The sequence below is a fragment of the Pristis pectinata genome, chromosome 25 (assembly GCF_009764475.1).
Source record: "Pristis pectinata isolate sPriPec2 chromosome 25, sPriPec2.1.pri, whole genome shotgun sequence".
In the NCBI taxonomy this organism is placed as follows: domain Eukaryota; kingdom Metazoa; phylum Chordata; class Chondrichthyes; order Rhinopristiformes; family Pristidae; genus Pristis; species Pristis pectinata.
The window spans coordinates 20,043,887-20,066,868 of record NC_067429.1 but is presented as its reverse complement, the minus strand read 5'-3'; the positions used below and the strand labels follow the sequence as shown (position 1 = coordinate 20,066,868).

At 40.5% G+C, this 22,982-nt stretch overlaps 1 protein-coding gene across 3 annotated transcripts in view; it reads left to right on the top strand.

Moving 5' to 3' along the window:
- Positions 1 to 22,982, top strand: part of LOC127583052 (acid-sensing ion channel 2-like) — an 868,039-nt gene that overhangs the window by 726,264 nt on the left and 118,793 nt on the right. For all 3 annotated transcript variants that reach the window (XM_052038773.1, XM_052038771.1, XM_052038772.1), the window contains one exon: positions 17,667 to 17,817. In XM_052038773.1, coding sequence (XP_051894733.1) covers positions 17,667 to 17,817 — 151 coding nt within the window. The remainder of the gene's footprint in view (positions 1 to 17,666; positions 17,818 to 22,982) is intronic.

Sequence of the window (22,982 nt, the reverse complement as noted above, 5' to 3'; positions counted from 1 at the left end):
CCACTCTAGTTGTGTTTCTCTTTGCCCTCAACAGATATAAAACTAAACCAAGTTTTCTAAGTGACAGGATATGTCTCTGCCTGTAGTTCCACTCTTACAGCCATACAGCATGTCCTTTTCAAATGAATTTCCAAATTAATCTCCCACCGCACGTCAACGTGAAACTGACAAGTCTATTGTTAATTTCAGATCCAGTTCTAAGTTTCCCTTTGAAACTATTTTAGACTCATTTATTGTCTAATATATAACCCTTGGAATTCTCACTATAAAATTTAATTAGTCATGTGTCTGATTGATCCAAGTGCAAATGATTCAAATCTTGGCTCAGAGTAGCAACACTCACCTTCAATCAGGTTGTAAATTCAAGATCTGCTTCAGAATATTAGCCATGCATTTCAGATTTACATTGCTGCTTTTAGGGCTAAGAATTTGCATTGAGTAGCAAGGAATGCTGTTGTCCACTGACTATGAGGAAAGTTGCCCTCAAAATCATACAGAGACGTGTGATGGTTTCCCCCTTTTCCGGTATTGGTTGCTGGGGCATCCTGGTTGTCCTGCAACTCTCTGATGTAGTCAAGGTGGCTAAGAAGCCAATCACAGTAAACCAAAATAAGAAGAAAGTAGTATTGCATTGAAGTGGAATGATGCCTATTTAGGTGGGTTCTGTGTTGGGGTGTAGCAAGCTAATGGGCGCTTACTCTAGGGCCACTGCCCTTCTGCCCAGCTACAAAGGTTAGTAGTGCACAAGGCTTCAAAATCAGTTGTGTGAAAGGCACTGGGGGTTGTGTGCCACCGAATGGGTTTATCCTTCAGCAGAGAAAAACAGAAAGCCTGCATTGCATGTTTTGCTTGTTTAAGGGGCATCGTGGGGATTGAGATGCAGGGATGGGGTTGGGGAGGATGATTTAAGTATCAAGAGGGGATCAGCAGATTGAAATGTTGGGGGGAGGAGAGGCTGTTTGGAGCTTAGGCCTGAAAATTGGTATTGGGGCAAACACAGTTGGCCAATCAGGAATCAGGTGGTCAGTTGGCAGGCAGACAGCAATGGAGTTCATATAAGGGGTGCAGGCACGGGGCATGGGCTACATGATGGCTGGGTTCCAGACCAGGAACCAACCAGTAAGTACAAAAATTAAAGGCAGGTTCCCAGAAATGGACTTCATACACTTTGAATTGTTCAGGTAGTTGCCTTTAGTTGATGCGTAGGTGCTCATTTGTCTATCTTCTGAATGCTGCTCTGACAATCCAGCAGTGTTCTCCATGGAGCTCAGTGTCCCTGCAGAATCTTCCAGCCTTTGTGTTGGTGACAGCCACCCCTGCAGGCAATCTTGGTAACACTAAGCTGAGCTGTTCTACCTGGGCTGTGGGAATGGTGGAGGTACCTTTTTGTCAAATTTCAAGCACTCATGGAGAGATACAGCACAGAAACAGGGCCTTTGGCAACTATGTCTGCACTGACCATAAAGCACACATTTACACTAATCCCACCCTAACCCATTTTATTCTCCCCATTATCCTATCAACTCCCCCCCTAGATTTTACCATTCATCTACACACTAGGGTAATATACAATAGTTAATTAGCGTACCAACTCCCTACATCTTTGGGAGGAATGTGGAGCACCCAGAGGAAACCAACATGGTCACAGGGAGAATGTGCAGACTCCACACAGGTAGCACCAGAGGTCTGCATTGGATCAATGGAGCTGTGAGACAGTGACTCTGCTAACTGCACCACTGTGTATTATTGGTTGTTTCATTTAGAAATCGACAATTCTGCATCAGCAACATTTGAGCTTCCCTATTCCCTGCTGAACTCAGATTCTCCCATGGCTCTTCCTCCTCTCTGATTTTCCAGGCTTGTTCTGGTACATGACATGATATGTGAGTGGGAGAACCTGGTAGTGGGGAATTTGCAGAGAGGGAATTAGGATATATTGAGTTTTTCCTCAGGACAGATGGCAAGAGTTGGGTGTGAACTAAACCTCAATAGATTCACTAATATAGTGTAGGAGGGTAAGATGAGAGAGATTACAAAAGATTCAGGGAAGCAGTCCCACACACCTGTGGATGCTGAAGCCCTGAACTATAACATGAAATTGTTGAATACCCACTAAAGGCCAGGAAGCATGTACCACTGAGTCACTGACTATTCTGACAAGAACTCTCCAACCTGAAACATTAATTCTGTTCCTTTCTCAGGAAGCTGTGAGCTTTAAAAGAAGCTCATATCACATCCTGTAATGCTTCTGGTTATTTGATCGCCAAGAGCCCTTGGGGTGGGACAAGACCATTCAGGGGAGGAGTCAGCTGCCTACGGTTAGAAAGGTCCTGTCAATCAGCTGGGAGTATACTGGACGTTACAGCATGCTTGGCAGCTTACCAATCAGAGAAAGATCTGCCCTAAGTATTTCAGAGTAAATGACTGTCAGTGAATTAAATGATGGACATTGGTAAAGTGTACAGGAAATGATAGATGTCTGGCAGTATAAAGAGGTGCAAGATACTAGTTCATTCAAGTGGTTCTGATAACTGCAAAATTGTCTTGAGATTTTAATACTCCGTAAATGACCAGCAAAATCAAATTCGATAAACTGCAAGATACAAAAAAAACAGAAATGCTGGAAACACCTGACAGATCAGGAAAGAGAAACAGAATTAATGTTTCAGATTGAAGATCCTTTGTCAGAACAGTCTGACAAAGGGTCATTGACCTTGGGTATTAACTCTGTCTTTCTTTCTATAGAGAGGATCTGAGCTGCTGAGTATTCTCAGCACTTTCTGGTTTTATTTCTGATTTCCAGCACCTGCCTTTTTTTATTTTCATTCACTGCCAAACATGGTGGCCTAGAAATTCTTTCACAAAGCAGAAAGTTTGTTGGTGCTACGCACTCGAATTTTACCAGGAGAATGATGGTCATAATTACTGTATCATTCATAACGTTTGTGAAATTGCCTCAGTCTCTTCCACTCGTTTGGCACACTAACACTTGGAGGCAATGAAACATAAAATTAAATTGTGCACATAAAGGTCACAGATACAATGGACCACTCATGCAGGACCTACCTGGCTCTCACTTTCAATTTATGTCTTCCTTCAGAAACTCTTAAAGTGGACCAGGTCTAAGTTGGTAAAGTCTATTACTTGGAACCACTTATAGATCATTGCCCTTTAACGTAAGTACTTGCCTTCTTGCTGTGGGTCTCCTTCACCTCCTCCCCAACATCTCATCCTGATCACAACTGCAAACATGCTCCCCACACCCCACTACTAATCCTCCTCCCAAACTGATCACAATCATGAGTGGCCACTCAGCAGGCAGTTGCATCTGATCCACCCTACCCTCACCACAACCACACTCTCCAGTACACCATGCTGATCCTCCGACTCTAATATTGTGATATCCTTCTAACTAGTATCTCCACCCCTCTCCCCATCTAATTGGCCATTCTCCATACCCCCCCCCCCCCACACTCCTGTGGCCTGCGACCAACATAACTTCCTCTGCTCATTTTACCATTGGGTAAGTAGAGAAAAGGTCTTTGTCCACATTAAAGATGTAAAGAGTTTTCTGTTGTACATGATACCATGGTCCTTGTCCATAGTGGAATTTCTGGATGCTGTTCTTTAATTTATCCAGTGTAAACTAATTTTGGGTTACCACGTAGTTTAAACTAAAGAAAGATATGTGGGCTGGACTTGAGAGTAACAAATGTTGTGACTTTGTTCAAGAAGGGAAATAGGGATAATCCAGGAAGCTATAGGCCAGTAAGCCTCGTGTCAGTGGTAGGGAAGCTATTGGAGAGGATACTGAGGGATACGATTTATGCACATTTGGAAGGGCATGGCCTGCTTAAGGACAGTCAGCATGGCTTTACGTGGGCAGGCCATGCCTTACAAACTTAATTAGTTTTTTGAGGAGGTGACAAAGGAGCTTGATGAGGGTAGGCAGTGGATGTTATCTACATGGACTGAAGTAAGGCATTTGATGAGGTCCCTCATGATAGATTAATTTGGAAGATACATGAGATCCAGGGTGAATTACAAGTTTGGATTTGGAACTGGCTTGCCCATAGAAGACAGAGAGTAGGGATGGAAGGCTGTTATTCTGGCTGGGTGTCCGTGACCAGTGGTGTTCTGCAAGGATCAGTGCTGGGACCTCTGTTGTTTGTGACATATATCAATGATTTGGATGAAAATGTGGATGGGTGGATTAGCAAGTTTGGTGGAGTTGTGGACAGTGTAAAGGACTATCAAAGAATACAGTAAGATATAGATAAGTTACAGATATGGGCAGAGAAGAGGCAGATGGAGTTTAATGCTGGCAAGTGTGAGGTACACTTTGGGAGATCAAATGATTGAAGAAAGTATACAGTTAATGGTAGGCCCCTTAATAGCATTGAACTACAGAGGGATCTTAGGGTCCAGGTCCATAGTTCACTGAAAGTGGCTACACTGTGGATAAGCTGGTAAAGTAGGTGTATGCCATGCTTGCCGTCATTGTTAGGAGTGTTGAGTATAAGAGTGAGGAAGTCATGCTGCAGCTGTATAAAACTTTAGTCAGACCACACTTGGAGTATTGTATCCCCCCATTATAGGAAGGGTGTGGAGACTGTGGAAATGGTGCAGAAGAGGTTTACCAGGATACAGCCTGGATTAGAGGGTATGAGCTATAAGGAAAGGTTGGACGAACTTGGGTTGTTTTCCGTAGAGTGTTGGAGGCTGAGGGGAGACCTGATAGAGGCTTTTAAAATTATGAGGGGCATAGATAGTGTAGACAGTCAGAATCTTTTCCCCAGGGTAGAAATGTCAAACATCAGAGGACATGCTTTTAAGATTAGATGGGGGAAATTTAAAGGTGATGTGGGGGGGGGCAAGTTTTTCTACACAGAGAGTGGTGGGAGCCTGGAATGGGTTACCAGGTCTAGTAGTGGAAGCAGACAGTTTTGGTGGAATTAAGAGGCTTTTAGGTAGACACATGAATATGATGGGAATGGAGAGAGATGGATGATGACAGGAGGAGGCATTTGGTATAAATTGGCATCAAGATTGGCACAACATCGTGGGGCCTGTCCAGTGCTCTACTTTTCTATGTTCTATGTTCTAATGTAGCAGTATGTTTTGGTAAGCAGTTCCAAAACTTTGTAGGGAGTGGTCTGGGCTCTTAATATACACCAGCAATTTGTATTTGTATAGAGCATTTGTCGCTGAATGTGTTAACTTCCTTCACTTTATAATCCTCTGAGAGCTTGTAGAGTTAGGGAAGGAATTTGTAAACGTGGATAAGAAATTTAATATTATGGTTTTATTTGTTCATTTTTCAGCACATGTGCATCACTAGCAAAGTTTGCATTTAGTGCCCACCATTTAATGCCTATTAAGCTATTGCTTTAACTAAAAAACAATATAGGTCAGCAATACAGCGGTGATGGGTGAACAAGACTTGTTATAAGTTTAACATAGGCAGCAGTGTTTAGGATAAGGTCCATTGCAGACTGACCTGACAGCAGTGGAGCAATCAAAATCATGAATGAGGATTTCAGCAGCTGATAACATGTGGAGGCAGGGATGTATAAGTGATCACCTAGAACAGAGCACAGGAACAGGCCCTTCAGCCCACGATGTTGTGCCGTACTAATTAATCTAGTAATTAAATGCGTAACTAAAGTAAACCCTTCAGCCTACACAATGGCCATATCTCTCCATTATCTATATATCCATGTGCCTATCTAAGAGCCTCTTAAATGCCTCTATTGTATTTGCCTCCCACTACAACCACTCTCTGTGTAAAAAACTTGCCCTGCACATCTCCTTTGAACTTACCCCTTCTCACTTTAAATGCATGCCTTCCAGTCTTAGACATTTTGACCCTGGCAAAAAGATACCGGCTGTCTATCTATGCCTCTCATGATCTTGTAAACATGATGGGAAATTAAGTCAGGAGCAATGTAGGAGATAAAAAGTATGCAACAATAATGCTGCTACAGAATATGCTACACTGTTCAATGGTGTAATCAGTGTCTCTGCAATTTCAGTGGATTCTAGGATTTGGATGAAACGTGTAATGCATGTCGTGAATACAAGCCCTACTTTGAAATTACTTGGGGATTATCACAATATGACCTATTCAGTTTATGGTTTGTTCATTTCTGGTAACATTCTTCTATTGACAATCACTGTCAACACCGACATTGATCGCAGGTGTATTTCCCGCTCTGATGTAAAGCAGCATTCCTGTCAGGGGATTAACTTCTTTTAATTCATTCATGGTGTGTAGATGTAGGTGTCACTGGCAAGTCTAGGATTTATTGCCTGTCCATGATCATCTTTGAGAAGGGTGATGGAGAACACCTGACTTGCACCACCACCATTCCTATGGTGAAGATACTCCCACAATACTGTCCGCAATGAAATAAAGATAATGCATTTCACATTCAGGATGGTGTGTGAATTAGAGAGAACTTTTCAAATGTTAATGCTCTCATATGCCTGTTGCACTTTGCATTCCTGAAATATCTGATATCATGCAAGCGCTTCAAGTCCATCAAGAAATAGTCTGCAGCAATGTTTATTGTCATTGTGTTGATTATAATGGCCTTACTCGTGCAGTGAGATGTGTGTGTGTGATTAAATAGCCTGAGGCCCATCCAAAATTAAAAAAGAAATTAAATAGAAAAGGAGGTAAAAGGGCTGCTGCAATGGGATGTGCTGAGAAATGAGGAAAGCAAACTAATGATGTCAATATTTCAACCATTGTACAATTTGGTTTAACCATCAATAAGGACTGCAGAGGGGGACTTTGGAGTTGCTTATTTTGGAAAAATCATATATATATACTTGATGGATCAGTTTGGTCTAGAACTCAACTAACTAATCAGCTGTTTACCAAAGGGGAAAGAAAACAAGATCAAATTTAGGACGTGTTTTTGATCATGTATTTGCAGTGTGCAGTTGTTATGTGAATGCATTTGTACATTTAGTCACACAACACAGAAACAAGCTCTTTGGCCCATCAAGTCCTTGCCAACTGTTAAGAACTGCCATTTTCTTCTCCCCATGAACTCCCTCCAAATTCTACCACTCACCTACATGACAGGGGTAATTTACAATGGCCAATTAACCGATCAACCTGCATGTATTAGGGATGTGGTGACGTGAGAATGCGCAAATTTCACATAGACAGCACTGAAGGTCAGGAATGAACCTGGATCACTGGAATGTGAGAGAGCAGCTCCAAGAAACCTGACGTTTAGGGGTGGAGCTCTTGCTTCTATCTTTCAGTCCAGATGACCCAAAACTTTGACTGTCCATTTCCCTCCACAGATGCTGCCTGACCAGCATCTTGTTTGATTGGAATTATTCAGTTTTACTTACAATGATATAGGCCTATTTTTGAGGTTCTGTCTCTAATGCTCCAGAATTCCTGTACATTAATCTGTGCTGACCCACACACTCAAATTTATTCGACCAATCCTCTCCCTATGTTACTAGCAATTCCACCTGTTTTACATCAGCCATATTGATTGGTAAGTTTGCGAATGACAAGAAATTTGATGGAGTTGTAAATAGGGAGTTAGAATGTCTAAGTCTATAGCAGACATAGATCTGATGGAAAGTTGGGCGGATCATTGGCAGGTGGTATTTAATCCCTACAAGTGCAAGATGATGCATTTGGGAAGTCAAATAGGTGGAGAACATATACAGTAAATGGTACAGTGCTGAGGACTGTTGATGAACAGAGGGACTTAGGGCTTCAAGTCCATTATTGCCTGAAAATAGCAACATAGGTAGATAAAGTGATGAAGAAATCAGATAACATTCTTGCCTGTGTTGGTCGGTGCAAAGAATATAAAACTTGGGACGTTATCTTGCAACGTTACAAAGTACTTTGTGTGTTGTGTAGACTTTTGATTGCCACACTATAAGAAGGATGTGGTTGAGCTGGAGAAAGTTTAGAGAAGATTCACCAGGATATTGGAGAAACAAAGGACTGCAGATGCTGGAATATCTAGATGAAAAACACTACGATGCTAGAGGAACTCAAGCAGGCGGTCAACATTATGGGTCAGGACCCTTCTTCAGGTCTTGAAGGAAGGTCCTGACCTGAAACGTTGACCACCTGCTTTTCTCCACGGATGCTGCCTGGCCTGCTGAGTTCCTCCAGCATCATTGTGTTTTTCACCAGGATATTGCCTGGATTGGAGGACTTTACTTATGGGGAGAGATTGGATAGGCTGGGCTTATCTTCTCTGGAGCTAAGGAATCTGAGGGGTGACCTGAGAGAGAAATTATAGGAGGCATAGACAGCAGAGATAGTCAGAATCTTTTTCGCATGGCAGGGGAATAAATAAGAAGGCAAAGGTTTAAAGTGAGAGGAAGGAGTTTTAAAGGGGATTTGAGGGGAAAGTTTTTTTACACAGAGAGTGGTTGATATCTGGAACTTGATGCCAGAGGAGGTGGTGCAATAAGATACAATCCCTATGTTTAAGAGATATTTAGACAGGCACTTGAATGGGCAAGGCATAGAAGGATATAGACCCATTGCGGGCAAATGGAATTTGTATGGATGAGCAAAAACAGACATGATGGGCCAAGGGGCCGATTTCTTTGCTGTACAAGTCTATAACTCCATATTTCTCAATGGTAGTATGATAGACCTTATCACCAGCACCTCATTTTTAATGCCAAACCTCCTAACATGGTTCAAGAATTTAAATTAGTAAGAAAAATAGGATACATTTTCATCTGCTGAAACGGAACACCAGTTTGCTATTGAGCCCAATAGAGGATGTTCCATTATAGAAGTTGCTCAGTATGGAAGCAAATTACGATGCAACCTGCTAGTGGTGAAACCTACTAACAGCAAAATCACTCATGTAGGATCTACCCATTCTGACAAGTGGTCCTGATAAAATTTGCCCACCCATAGAACCCGCCCACTATAGAACATAACCACCTGACAACCTGTTCACTACATGTTAATGCTGTCTCCGATAGAACCTACTCACAACTGATACTCCCCACATTAAAAACTGCCCACCACAATAATGGTATGCTAATAAAAATGCCCACTGTAAAATCCTTCCACTACAAATATAGCCCACTTTAGTACCTAGCCCGTATTGATCTTGCCCCCTTCTGAACAAGCCCACTCAAGAACCTGTCCACATTAGAACCTGCCTTCTCTTGAAATGAGCCACTACAGTGCCTGCCCACTGTAGGAAAGGGTCTACAGTAGAATCCGCCCACTATAGAACCTGCTCTCAATAGTATCTTCCTCCTTTAGAACCTGCCTGCAATAGAACCTACCCACAATGGTTCATGATTGAACCCACTCTCTATACCACCTGCATATTGTTGAATTATTCACTCTAAAACTCTTCATTACAGAACCTGACCATTATACCACATCATACTATAGAATCTCTATGGGATTGAATTTATTCACGATAGAACCTGCCCAATATAGAACCAGCCGATTACACTACTGAAGAAACAAAATAAAATTCAAAATGCTGGAAACACTCAGCAGGATGGGCAGCATCAATAGAGAGAAAAACAGTGTTAATGTTTCAGTTCAATGGCTTTCAGTAGAACATGAGCAACTTTCACATCTCTCAGTCCTGTGTCCATTATATAACCTACTTTGCTCATTGTAGGATCTCCACAATATCAAAGTTTCCCACTATAGAAAAGGCTCACAATAAATCCTGGCTGTTGTAGAACCTGCTTATCATAGAAAATATTCATTTACTTCATGGAATGAAAATCACATTGGTTTAATATGAAGACAAGTCCAGACTGATGCCTGGAAGCAAAAGGCAAAACATTCCCCCATATGATTGGCACCATATTTTTATTTAATAGAGATTAACATTGCACCATGTATCATTAAAGAAGAGAAATCTTGTTAAATTGCAGATAGAAATTTATCTTATTTAATTATTCATTTGTAATGTAATTTAGCTGAATTAAACAACTAAATGAACAATATTACGATTTTTGGTGAATATTGTACATTAATATGGAACTATAACACATTTATTTACATTGCTCATAACCTTAAATTGTAAATTATTGCACATTATATTTTCCATTTATTTAGGTTTCAGTGCTGACCCGACACAAGGAAAAATAATAACATACTGGATACATTCAAACATTTTAATAGAATAAATCTGTGCTGTAAACTTTAAATTATTTGACAAATTTATTTAAGAAATTTAAATGCAATTGTACTGCTGAGGGTAGCTCATATTTTTGAGATTTTATTCTATTCATGCTCTTTCATTAATCCATTTTCAGGGCCCAATATTGAGCTGATTCTACAAGGGTTCAGGATTGGGCTTTGTTTTCTTCCAACGTTACCTTTTCCTGAGCCCCGAGGATGCTATTAAAACTGACTCACTGTTTTTTTCATTAGTGGTATTTTTCCATTTCTTTATTCTGAAAATAAAAGTGGATTTTTTTTTCAAATTTAACTAAATGTATTTGTAGCTCTGAATATAATCCTTGGCAGAGTTTCCTTCTAATGAATTAACACTGAGAACATCAATTTTTCAACATTATTTAAGAAAAATGTGCTTGTTCTGAGGCTAATGCTTATTATGCAAAGCAACACCTCAAGTCTATATAGCTAGCAAGAAGAGAAATGTGTTTCTGATTGCTTACAATAAATATGTGCTAGGGTTGCATTTACTCCACATTACACTCTATTGACTACAACGGAATTAATGTTGGGAGGTGATAACACCCAGTGCCTTATTAAATGCCAGCACCCCAAAACCAACATTTCCCCCCTAGTTTATGATGCTGTAAAAAACATTATACTGTATACAGTTTAACTTCTTTCTCTGCAGCCATCAAATTTGTGACAAAATCAGGGAAAGTGTCAATGTGAATTGGCTCTATAATATTTCATTTTTTTTACTGCATCAGTGATATAACAAAAATTTCCTAATTGTCATAGAAACTCATGTCAGGTCTGACTTGGAATAAAATAGTAATTTAAGAAGCTAAGAGGAGCTGTAAAAATTCTTTATTAATACTACCATCAAGCGCGTATGAGTTATATTCTTGTTTTTTGCAGTCATTAACCAACTTGGCAATTTAGCCATTAGCCCTTTCTACAACATCATGCCTGCCAGCCACACTGAATTAAATGTTAATATTATCGAGAATATTGGTCTTAGTAGCCAGTTAAGAAATAATCCTTCAGGCAAAATATTTGGATTATATCCAAGACAAATGGATTTTAAGAGGTTATTAAGTCATATCATTTGCTGAATCATGTCTTTGTTTGAGAGGGTCAGACTTACTGCAGGGGTTCTTCCAACATCCACTAAAATTTGACAAAGGGTCCATGGGAAATCTAGAGAGATGGTGCAACTGGCATTAGCCCAGTTTCTGAAGATCTTCTGCTGATGTCAAAGAATCAGAACAGAAATACTTAGCAATGGTTTGATATTATAAACTACACAAAGAGAGAGGAATGATTTTTTTCTCTGAAAAAGCACCGTATACACCACTGGACTCACCAAAGCATGGAAGGCTATGAAACTGTTGGGTGAAAGATAGGTACAACTGGTGGTGTGGACATGTGAGCTGTAGAACCTGTTTCTGTGCTGTATTCTCCATAGTCTACGATGCAATGACAATACAGTTACAGGAACTTTCAACTAATTATACTCACTCGATGATTTGGCGTGAAATTGAGAGTCTGAAAAATGGATAGCAAATCTTTTGAATTCTACATACCAGTTACATTATTAATACTGATTAATAATATAGAGTGGCATTTATTTCAATTCTAATGTTAAATTAATTTTCATGTGCCTCTCACTGAGTGGATAAATCAAGTTCAGTGCCCACTGGTTAAACCCTAAAACTAATCATTTTCATTTCCAAGTCTCATTTTAACACTTTTGTTGCACCATTCCCAATTCCAACATATACCTTGACCATGTATTTCCTGGCCTGGTCCAAAATAGGATGTGGGCAGTGGGTCTTCTCAGATACTTTAACCTTGTTATCTCAATCCCATCAGAATGGTGACAAAATGTTAAAAGTCACTCCCATTATGCACAGGTACTATAAAGAAATGTTATAATGGTAGGCTTTAAAGGGAAATATTTTCTCCTTTAATCCAACAGAAATGGTGAAATAAATTGAAATCTCAGTGAATTTTGCAGTTTTCCCAGTTTTGTTCACTACTTCCATTTTCCCATAAAAATGAGATAAATTAGAGTAAAATTGATTTTGAAGATGTTACATATTCAAATCATTTTAATGAGCATTTATAGAATAATGGGACAGTTTTCAACAAGGGAGAATCAAACTGACCAGGTAACAATGAATTTGTCATTGAACTAAATTCAGCAAAAGAGCAGCTTAACTGTTTGGCTGAACCTCTGCAGAATGTGGGCTTAACTGCTGCAATTAAGTAAACTAGCATCATCTTGCTGTCAGTTAGACTCAGCCAGTTGAGACTGGAGGCTGCACTAAAATTTAAGCACTCTAGCCTATCAGCCATTGTTCAGTGGATCAGATAGTTCATGTATTGTGGTTAACAGTACTTCACTCACTACCGCCATTAGCAGACCAGCGGTAATGAGATTGAAAGCTTCTGTGCAGTGCTTTTCATTACATTTCATTGTTATCAGTGGGAAATTGAAAACTTCCAACATTTTACAATTTACACAAGGAAAAATCAGGGATTTAATTTAAACATACTTCTGAAAAAAAAACAGATGTTCTTTAAAGTGTAAATTTTCAGTCTCAAATACACTATTTTCAAAACAGAATTCATTTCTGCACACGCATGAACATCTGCCATTTCTTAGCCCAATTCACCAATACATCAATATCACCCTGTAGTCTAAGACTGTGAACAACTCCACCAATCTTACTGACATCTGTGAACTTGCTGATTATGCCACTTTTATCCGCTCCCAAGTCATTCATGTATATCACAACCAGCAAGGTTTCCGCCACCGATCCCTGTAGAACATCACTAATCACAGGCATACAGTCACAAAAACAACCCGCTATCATCACCTCTGTCTCCTATTGCCAAGCCAACTTTGGATCCAATTTTCCAGCTTGCCCTGGATTGCGAAGAGGCCATGCCATGGAACCAATTTATACAATCTTTCTGCTTTGCTTCATGCCCCGTGTTTTATTTTGTGTGTTCTGGGACTCCCACAGTTAAAAAGCTCCAGAAGCTAGCAATGCCGAATCAAAAGATGTCATTGAGTACTCAAATATGGAGAAACTAATTAATAGGAGTGGTACTATGGTTTAGGCAGAGTGCATTGAGGACTTGTTTACAATTCTATGTGATTTTATTAGAATGTATGATGTAAGAGCTTGAGAGGTGGAAATTCATTTTTGATTACTTACAGAGAATGCACAATATAATGGTGGCTGTGTGTTCTACTCTGCTTCTGAACGTCAGTTCCACTGAAATTAGTGGAACTGAATTAGTGGATTTTAACCCAAAGCCACTAACAAATCACTCACTTTGTCCCAAGTGACCAAGGATGAATTTCCGTCTGCCTTTCCCAAGGTGTTTTGTTTGGTGTCCCTTGTTGTGCCTAATGTTGTATCAAAATAGTTATTTATTGCATGAGCCCAAATACTTTGCAAAATATTTAACTGCAGGGCCACTACAACTGACTTCAAATGATGGTGACAAATTAAAACTTTACAAGGATTGGCATTGGGCATGGATCCATTGCAGTAATTTTGGCTGCTCTTCGCAACCTCTTTGTAATGACACTAGTGCATATATCAGTACTCTAGTTGAACAGAGACTAGTTATTGAGCTCAGAATCTACTAATTCTGTGTTTCTACATGGACTCAAGGCCAAACTTGTTAGTCCATTAACATAGAGTCATTGGGATTAATACTCATTTCTGATACATTGAGTAGATTGGGGCCCATATCCTCTGATTTTTAGAAGAACGCAATGCAATCTAATTGAACTCTATGAAATTCTTTAGACAGCTTGACAATTATGTGCTGAGTGGCTGTTTTTACTGGCTGGAGAGTCTAGAACTGGGGATGATAAAGTCAAAGTCAAGTTTATGTCATACGCACAAGTACATGTATGCACAGGTGCAATGAAAAACTTGCTTGCAGCAGCATCACAGACACATAGCATTATATAAACAGCATTCACAAGAAAAACATAAATTAAGCGTAAATTAAAAATTTTACAAGAATGAACACAATCAGAGCAAAAAAACCGTCCATTTTAGTGCAAAGTGATCAAAGTGGCCATAGTGTTGCTAAACTGTAGTGACTAGGGTTGTGCCAGTTGTTTTGAAAACGGTATAGCTGAAGGGATGTAGCTGTTCTTGAACCTGATGGTGTGGGACTTCAGACTTTTGTACCTCCTGCCCGATGGTAGCTGTGAGAAGATAGCATGGCCTGGATGGTGGGGACCTTTGATGATGGATGTTGCCTTCTTGTGGCAGTGCCTCCTGTAGATACTACCGATGGTGGTAACAAGTTCATGACAAGTGGTTGACTATTTAGGACTGAGGTGAGGGGAATACTTTTCACTCAGAAGGCGGTGAATCTTTGAAATTCTTTATCCCAGAGGATGTGGGTGATCAGCTATTGAGGTTATTCAAGTGAAGAGAGATGGATTTTTGCACTCAAAGAAAATCAAATGATAATGGTGTAAGGGAAGAAATTGGAGTTGAAGCAGAAGATTGGTCATGATCACATTGAATGGCCAATCAAGCTTAAGAGACTGTTTAACCTATTCCTGTCACTATCTCCTAAGCCTTAAGAACACATATTATGTAGCTATATTAATTATAAGTGGGATGTTTTAATTAGAATCCACACAGAATACATTAGTTTTATCAATTGTAATTATGTATAATGTCATCAGGATCTACTTGTAGAATGAGTTGTGTAACAATAGTTTTTACTGACACACAACATACAGGCTCACTCTGTAAAATACTCTGGTTTTAGAACTTGGCTCTGATATGCCCATTCTGTTTGATGTACATGCTCAGTCTGATTACCAAGTAGTTATGGATTGGCCTGATCTTGCCAATAGTTTTCTTAATTATCCAGCACATGGCAACCTCTGGATAACAGTTTCTCCAGAGTTTCTGAGAATCAAAAATTACAGTGGATTATCAAAGCAACTCCCATGGAAATACAGCCTCCCAGTGTTTGGTCGGGTGTGTGACAAGCGATGAATCTTCTTTTGAACAGTGAGGTACAGGTCAGCCATGATCTGATTGAATGATAGAACAGGCTCAAGGGATTGAATGATGTACACCTGTCAATGTGTTAATATATTCTTTGGTTCCAGGTTCCATAATGTATTATTAATCAAGGAGGATATGAAAGTTCTGTTGTTGCTCATAGATGGTAAGAAAAGGTTTCAGCAATTTTGCTCATTGATGGGACAAAATAATTTAGTTTATATTGCCATCCACAAGGTTGGAGAAGTATGAACTTTCAGATCTATAAAGACTAGTGGCACTGGAAAAGTAATACCATTGCCGTCTCTGCAAAATCCTTTAAGTTCACTGGAAGAATAACCAAAGCACTATCAGTGTCCTCTCCCAGGCCAACATCCCCAGTATTGAAGTCATAGTTACTCGACGAGGCAGACCATGTCATTCGTATGCTGACAGCAGACTCTCAAAACAGATACTCAAAACAAGCTCTGTCATGGGAAGTGATTACTAGACAGCCAGGGGAAAAGAGTCAAGGGTGTGCTCAAAGCTTCCTTGAAGAAGTGCAACATCCCCTGATGATTCCTGGAAATCTCTGGTCCATGATCAAAATAAACCAAGTTGCTCCTCTGTGAAGGTATAGAAGGAACATCAGGATGGTATTGAGAACTTCATTGGAAGCCCACAGAAGCCCTGACTAAGCAACTGAAGGAGCACACCACCTCACAAACTACCTACATGCCCACCCCATCAGGCATTTCTGTCCCATCTGTGGATGGGTCTGCCGTTCCCACATTGGCCTCTTTAGCTACCTTAGAACCCATAAAACCATAATGGAAGTATGCCATCCTTGACCCTGAGGGACTGCCTGAAAAGAAAATATAGACTGACAAGTAATTTCATGAAGACCACAAATGTTTTGCAGATAGCTGAAAATTCAGCTGTTTATTTCTTAGATTGAATGTTTTTGACAACATGGATGGGCCAAAAATATTAGAGGCAATCTGCCTCGTAAGCAATATTTTTGACAGAGATTCATGAACTATGTTCCAACTGTTTTTTAAGAATAAAGCATGTCTTATTCTCTGCTAATCAAAATCTGAAAATTGGAATAAGAACAGAAAACACTGGAAAAAGGCAGCAGGTCAGCACCATCAAGAGAGAACCAACATATTAGGTCAATGAGCTTTCATCCAGCATTGAAATGAGAGATTTTTCAGATGTAATTCTAGGATCAGAGAAAAAGTGAATTGAAAAAAGAAAAGAAGAAAAGAAGAAAATGAAAAGCTGCTGTTAGTTTGGAGGGGAGGAATGAGTAAATGACAAAAGGGGTTGAATACGCAAGGGCAAAACTTGGCAGTAATGTGACAAGTACCATGGTCATGATTCTCATGATCAAAGACAAGCAGGGGATTTCAGGAGTGGTTACCCTTCCCATTGATGAATTGTTGTAGGTTATTCATTGGACTCCTTATAGACCCAACAGTGCAACAATGCTGGCAAATACTAGGCCTGAGATGCTACTTTCTCCTCACAGAAATCAAAATAAACCAAGTTGTCCCTCTTTGAAAGCAAAAACTGGGTGAACCTTCTGATACTGCAAACTAAAATGAGATGTGGCAGAGATCTGTGGGGAGTGAGAAAGACATTGAGAGTTACCATGAACTTCACTTTCACAGAGTGCAGGTATGAGGGCATGGGCAGAGATATCTCATGGATTTTCATATTACTCTCCTACAACAGCCTTCAAGAAGTTAAGCTTGTAAAGACATTGTTCATTAGAGAAATCCAAGTACAGTGTAGCATCTCTGAATATTCTGTGCCTGGTGTCTTTGCTGAAGGATATTTCTGTGCCTTCTGCCCTGTCATCCCATTCTATTTCATTGCTGTCATTATATGCTCTCCTACACTCAGGTTTATGTCTGTACAGGTGAAAAAATGCACTGCATGATGATCAACATCATTCGGTGAACAGGTGAAACTACGACTGAACTGACGAAGGTAGTAAACAGAATTGTGCAATCCAGTTTTATGATTGGTGCAGTATCACAATATCACCATCCAAAGTCCAGACAAAATTATTTGCGTAAAATATCATTCCATCTTAAATGTTAAAATGAACACCAGTTATGAGCTAAATCTGTTAATATGTTTGTGAAATGCACGTGAATAACAATAATGGACTGTAAGTGGCATGTGATTAAATCTGATAATAACAAATTTGGCATAAATACACATACTTTGAAGAGTTTTATCTATGTCAAAGGTGGAGCAGGTTAGAGTGTAATCACCTCAACTATTGCAAAACTGTAATACATCCAACAGTTCTAAATAAATTGATTATGATACTCTCTGAAAGAACAAATCGATAAAAGTAAAGTTAATATAAATGTAAAATATTGGAAAATATAGCACAGGTCTTTATTATTTATATTTATCTTTTATTTTTCCTTTAGGTTTTTACCAGATATGGAAAGTGCTACATGTTTAACTCAGGAAGTGATGACAAGCCTCTGCTGACCACTGTGCAAGGTGGGACTGGCAATGGCCTTGAGATTATGTTGGACATTCAGCAGGATGACTACTTGCCGGTATGGGGTGAAGCAGGTAAAGATGATTTCCTCCTATTAAAACAGAATTGTAAAGCCATAGCAATGCGACTGCCTAATATAGTGTAAATAAATAATTTTATAGTTTGCGTATCTTTACTGAAATCTTTAGCAGATACGTTTGTTTCATTATTATCACAATACTTGGAAATGGCCAATATTTTGTATGATGTGCAACGGTGATTGTTGCACTTCTGAGTAATTTTCCTGTTATCATCCATAATTCAGATCAGGATCATGTTAGGTGTTCTTAGCTTCCAGGTCAGAAAAATAACTAGGCTCTCCTTGTACTTGCACTGTAAATGTAAGATAAAATATGGATATAGCAAATGCAACAACATTATTCTTCTTGAGGTGACATTTATAAGTCTCATAAAGTCAGGAACATTATGTTGCATTGTGAGATTTAATCAGTTCTATCTATAATTATAGTAAGTGCTGATGCTTTTCCCCCATAATAACATAGATTGCTGGAATTAGCATGAGTTAATGGCAGCATCATACAGGCACGAAGTTTAGTTCCAGGTAAGTTGAAGTACCATTCTTTACAAGGATGATCTAAATGTCAAATGGCCATTAGATGGAGTGTTTGCATTCAGTGACAAACATATATAACATCATCTTGGATTATTTTCTTTCAATGCTGATGAGTAGCTTTTGTTCTGCACCAGGAAAGAAACACAGTTGTTAGATGTTTTATTCCATTCCCCAAGAAGTTGACAAGTCACTTGGTCACAGCTCAGGGGATGGGATGCTGGCTTTGATTGCTAGTTATTTCTTGGATTTCCTAGATACAATGATTGGCCAGAAGTTTCTTGCGCTCAGAGTCCTCTTCCCACGGAATTATATTAATTATTACTTACTTATTACAATGCAGAGGTAGGCCATTTAGCCCATCAGATCCATGCCGGCTCCAAACAGAGCAATCTCATCAATCCAATGCTCCTTACTACCCTGTAGCCTGGAACTTATTTGCTCCCACATGCCCATCAACTCCCCTTCTTTATCACCTCCCGACACTAAGTGTTAATTTACAGTAACAATTAACCTACCAACTTTGGGATGTGGGAGGAATCCAGAGCACCCAGCAGAAATCTACCCAGTCAAGGAGAGAGTATGCAAACTCCAAATGGGCAGCATCAATGCCAGGTCCCTGAAGCTGTGAATCAGGAGCACTGATGCCCTACTGTGCCGCCCTTTGTCAGCCCTTACTTAATTGCAGTGTGTAAATGCCCATACCAACAATGAAAGTGTTTGTGTTTCAAAAATCAGTTCACACCTAGCCAGAGATTCCAGTTACAGCACGAAACCTGTGATAGGAATTCAATGATCCCATGTATGGTGCTCTAAAGGTAGTTTTGGCAGGAGGGGCCATGTGCGATAAGCAGTTTGAGGGTCCACTGTGGGACCTTGGTAATGGCAACAAGAAGAATGGGGTGCTGGCAGTGACAATGGAGAACTGGGACCCAGCGGTGAGTGTGGAGTCCAGGGGTGGTTACCACAAGAACCTTCAACAGGAATGCCAGAGACAGGAAGCATGTAAGTCATGTGAATGAAAAGACGAGAGACACTGGTCCTTAGTTTGACCATTCAGGATGACCTGATGTTTTAAGTGCCACTACATAGGGTTTATTGCATAGGAGGAGGCAATTGTTGGCAAATCTCAGTTGCAAGGGGGAAAAGGAGGAGAACAGTTCTGTTAGGTTACCACCCATGCTGCAGAAAGGAGAACAAAGGAGCTTGGTATGTTGCATGGAATTTACCATATACATGCAGAAAGAGTTACAGACAAGACAATGGTGGCTTCCTTATCAATTGAGGACATTGAGATCAGCATACATTTTGATAATGCTGCCAGCTGGTTGGTTATGGAGCAAGATATGCACTGAGATCATCTCAGGCACTTTTCATTGAGACAATATTAATGGGGCAGCAAAGTGACAAAGCAGTTGGCTCCAGAGACCTTAGTTAGCTCTCACCCTCAGGGGTGTGTGTGGAGCTTGCACATTTTCGTAGAGGCTGCATGGGTTTCCTCCCACATCTCAAAGACATGCTGGTAGTTTAATTGGCTGCTCTAAATTACTCCTTAATGTAAGTAAGTGGGGGGAAGAATCAAAGGGGGGTTGATGTGCATTTGAGAGAGAATAAGATGTAGAGCTGCAGGGAAATAAGGTGGAGGAATGGGCCCAATGGGCATTGTTCTGTTGGGAGCATGCATGGACTCAATAGGCCGAATAGCCTCCTTCTCTGTCATAAGAAATATGCAGAAGGGACTCTCCAGATTGTACGATAGATAGACTGTTGGGTTGCCAGCAGAGACAGATGGGTCCAGTTGCCCATCATAATTATGGACCAGAACTATGTATCTACGATCACAAACAGTGATTGAATTGAGTCACTTGAGTTAAGGAACGGTATTTTTCAAAAAAGTGCAGCTTTGGGTGATGATATGATCCTGGAGCCCCTTGAGCTGTAGGATGCTTTGACGACCACTGTTCAGGAGGACTTAAGAGGCACCAAGAAGTCCAGAGCTCGCAGATGTGGCCATGCCAGGACCACCATCTCCAGTTCTAACAGAGTGATCCTGAGAACAAAATAAAATGTTCTATAATCTGAGCAGGCGAGAGAAGGTATGGCTGTGGAAGAGAAGACAGCAAAGGTAAGTGACTCGCACTATGTAAGTAAATGTGGGATCAAGCTACAGGTAGCAATGAACTGGCATCTTTACAGGTGGCATCTGATGAGTGCCAATCTGAAGAGGACCATGTGCCCAAGGCACTAGGTATGAGCGGTGAACAAATGTAAGGTTTTCTTGAGAGGAAGACAGCTAGAGTCGCATCAATGCATGCAATAGCTGCGTGCATAAGAAACTGCTAAAAGATCCCATGGAGTCAAGGGCTGTGGTGGAATTGCACAATAATACATGGCAAGGTGAAACTCCCAGAAGTAACATTATGGGACAGGTTGGGAATAGTAATAAAGAATCTTCCTTTCAGAACACGAAGAAAATATTAAAATCATCTTTTTGAAAACCAATGGTACATAGTGTAGACTGTTTGCCAGCAAGAGCTGTGGACTGTGGGCCAGCAAGTAAAACAAATTCTGCAGTGCAGTGGCAGGGAAACAATTGAGCAAAAAGTAGAAGTATTAGGGGAAGCCACCATGAGGTAGTAAGCCAAAGTACTGGGGCACAACAAAATCAGCCAGAAGTTTAAATTATGGCAAGATGTCCCAGGGCAAACCATGGTTCACTTTCAGCAGCCAGAGCTCACTGGTATTTAGGCATCAGTTCAGCACTTTCTGCGTATACGGAGTATTTGCAGAGTTTAGTAGCTAGCTGTTTGGAAGAGGACTTGGTTTGAGTGGAAGAGACTGTAAAGGTCTTAAAAAGGGAACATTGTCTATGAGATTTCTCATGTTCACTAAGCTGCTAACTGGGCTGAATCAGCCTCAGGTTGAGCTGGATACCTTAAGGGAGGATTGTGCTGCTGTGTGGAAGTGATTTAAAGAGTCTGAAGATCCCATGCATGGTTACTTCTGGGCCAGATTTACTGATGATGGCTCAATGCACAGTGGCCAAGGTGTAGCGTGAGAGGCTGAAAATCATGGTAGCTGAGCTGTGTCTATCAGAAGTCATCTAAAGTGCAGAGGTGACAACTTTCTGGCTTCAAGAGGATGAAGATCCCAGTATTCAAGGGAAGCCAGTGAAATTTCAGATGTGAGAAATTGGCTGTTTTACCCCTGGAGCAGAAAGAAGTTTCAAGGAGTATTCAGAGAGTAAGTGTGTTGTTCTGAAGCACTGTTCCTTTGCAAATCACAGCAAAACACTAACTAGAAAGGAGTTGGATGATCACCTGTCTGCATTTGATCGGGATAGTCCCAACCAACAAACATCCAGTCCTGTTCTGCTGGTGGGGGGCGCTGGGGAGCAGAGGTCACAGGAACCAAAACCCACCCTCTTTCAGCTAAAGCTCACTCGTTGAACAAGTGCCCCATCTTCTTTGAATGTGTCCAGCCATTCCAAGCCAGTTGCTTGGTGTTACCAGTGGCTGGCAGAAACTACACGAACCTGAATACTCACCGCCAACGTCAGGAATCTGTCCACTGCTCAACACACTGTCCACGAACACACCACCAGAGTTTGAGTAAAAGTCTTTTATTTGTAAAATAAATCACTTCTTACTGGAAATTATAGAGTACAGCGTTGGCTCAATCCCTTGTAGACTCATTTTCTTTGCTGCCAGTTTTGCACACATTATTGTCATTTGAAGTGTCCATCAGTGAGCTTGCCTGCCATTAACTGGGATTTTGCAAACTATCCTTCAATTCTTATCTTTACCATTGCTGCAGTAAAGCTGAATATTCAATAGATAGCCAGTTGATGTCTGGCAAGTCTATATTTAAGGATTTCTATGTTTATGAAATGGTTCAGAATGAAGTCCTGCCTTTCACATAGAACATTACATTAGGAAATCTAATTTGTCAAGAGTGATAGTTTTTTTCTGCTCATAGCTTCCTAGGTCTGTTATAAAAATTCCCAAATAAGCCCATTTAGCCCTTCCCTGAATAGAATGTTCTATCCTCCCATGGTATTGTGGTGCTGGTATTGGTGGAGATCAGAAGCTTTAGTCCAAGGGCTGGAAATCAAAGCCCCTTGCAGATTTAACTCAGTGTCATATGCGGGGACTCTGGGAGATACCGGGCTGGAAATTCTTCTGTGAAGGAAAACAAGCCTTGAATCAATATGATGTGCGGGGCAGAGTCAGAGATTAACCCTTCATGAAGTGTGCTTTTTCCACATGGGACCCAAGCTCTCCTCACAGGGCAGTTCAGGATAGCTGTTTTAACGTCGTTCTGCTTTGGGACAGATTTGTCCACACCTGGTGTTTCATGGGCTTGAACTACCGAGAGAACATCACACTGTTGGAGGTGGCAGTAGCTCCTTCATTAACTTGCTGAGGTCCTGGCAATAGTTGGTAATTTAAACTTTAATGAATGAGCTTACAAGGCCTGCAGATATTCCTAAACATAGCTTTCTTCCAAATGTGCTGCCTTTGAAACTTTTGTTCCCAGGCACTATCGGAACACTCGAGAATAGTTAGTCGTGTGAAAAAATCCTTAAAGGGCTGATAGCATGTAAGGAATAATTGTTGTCCGCAGGCT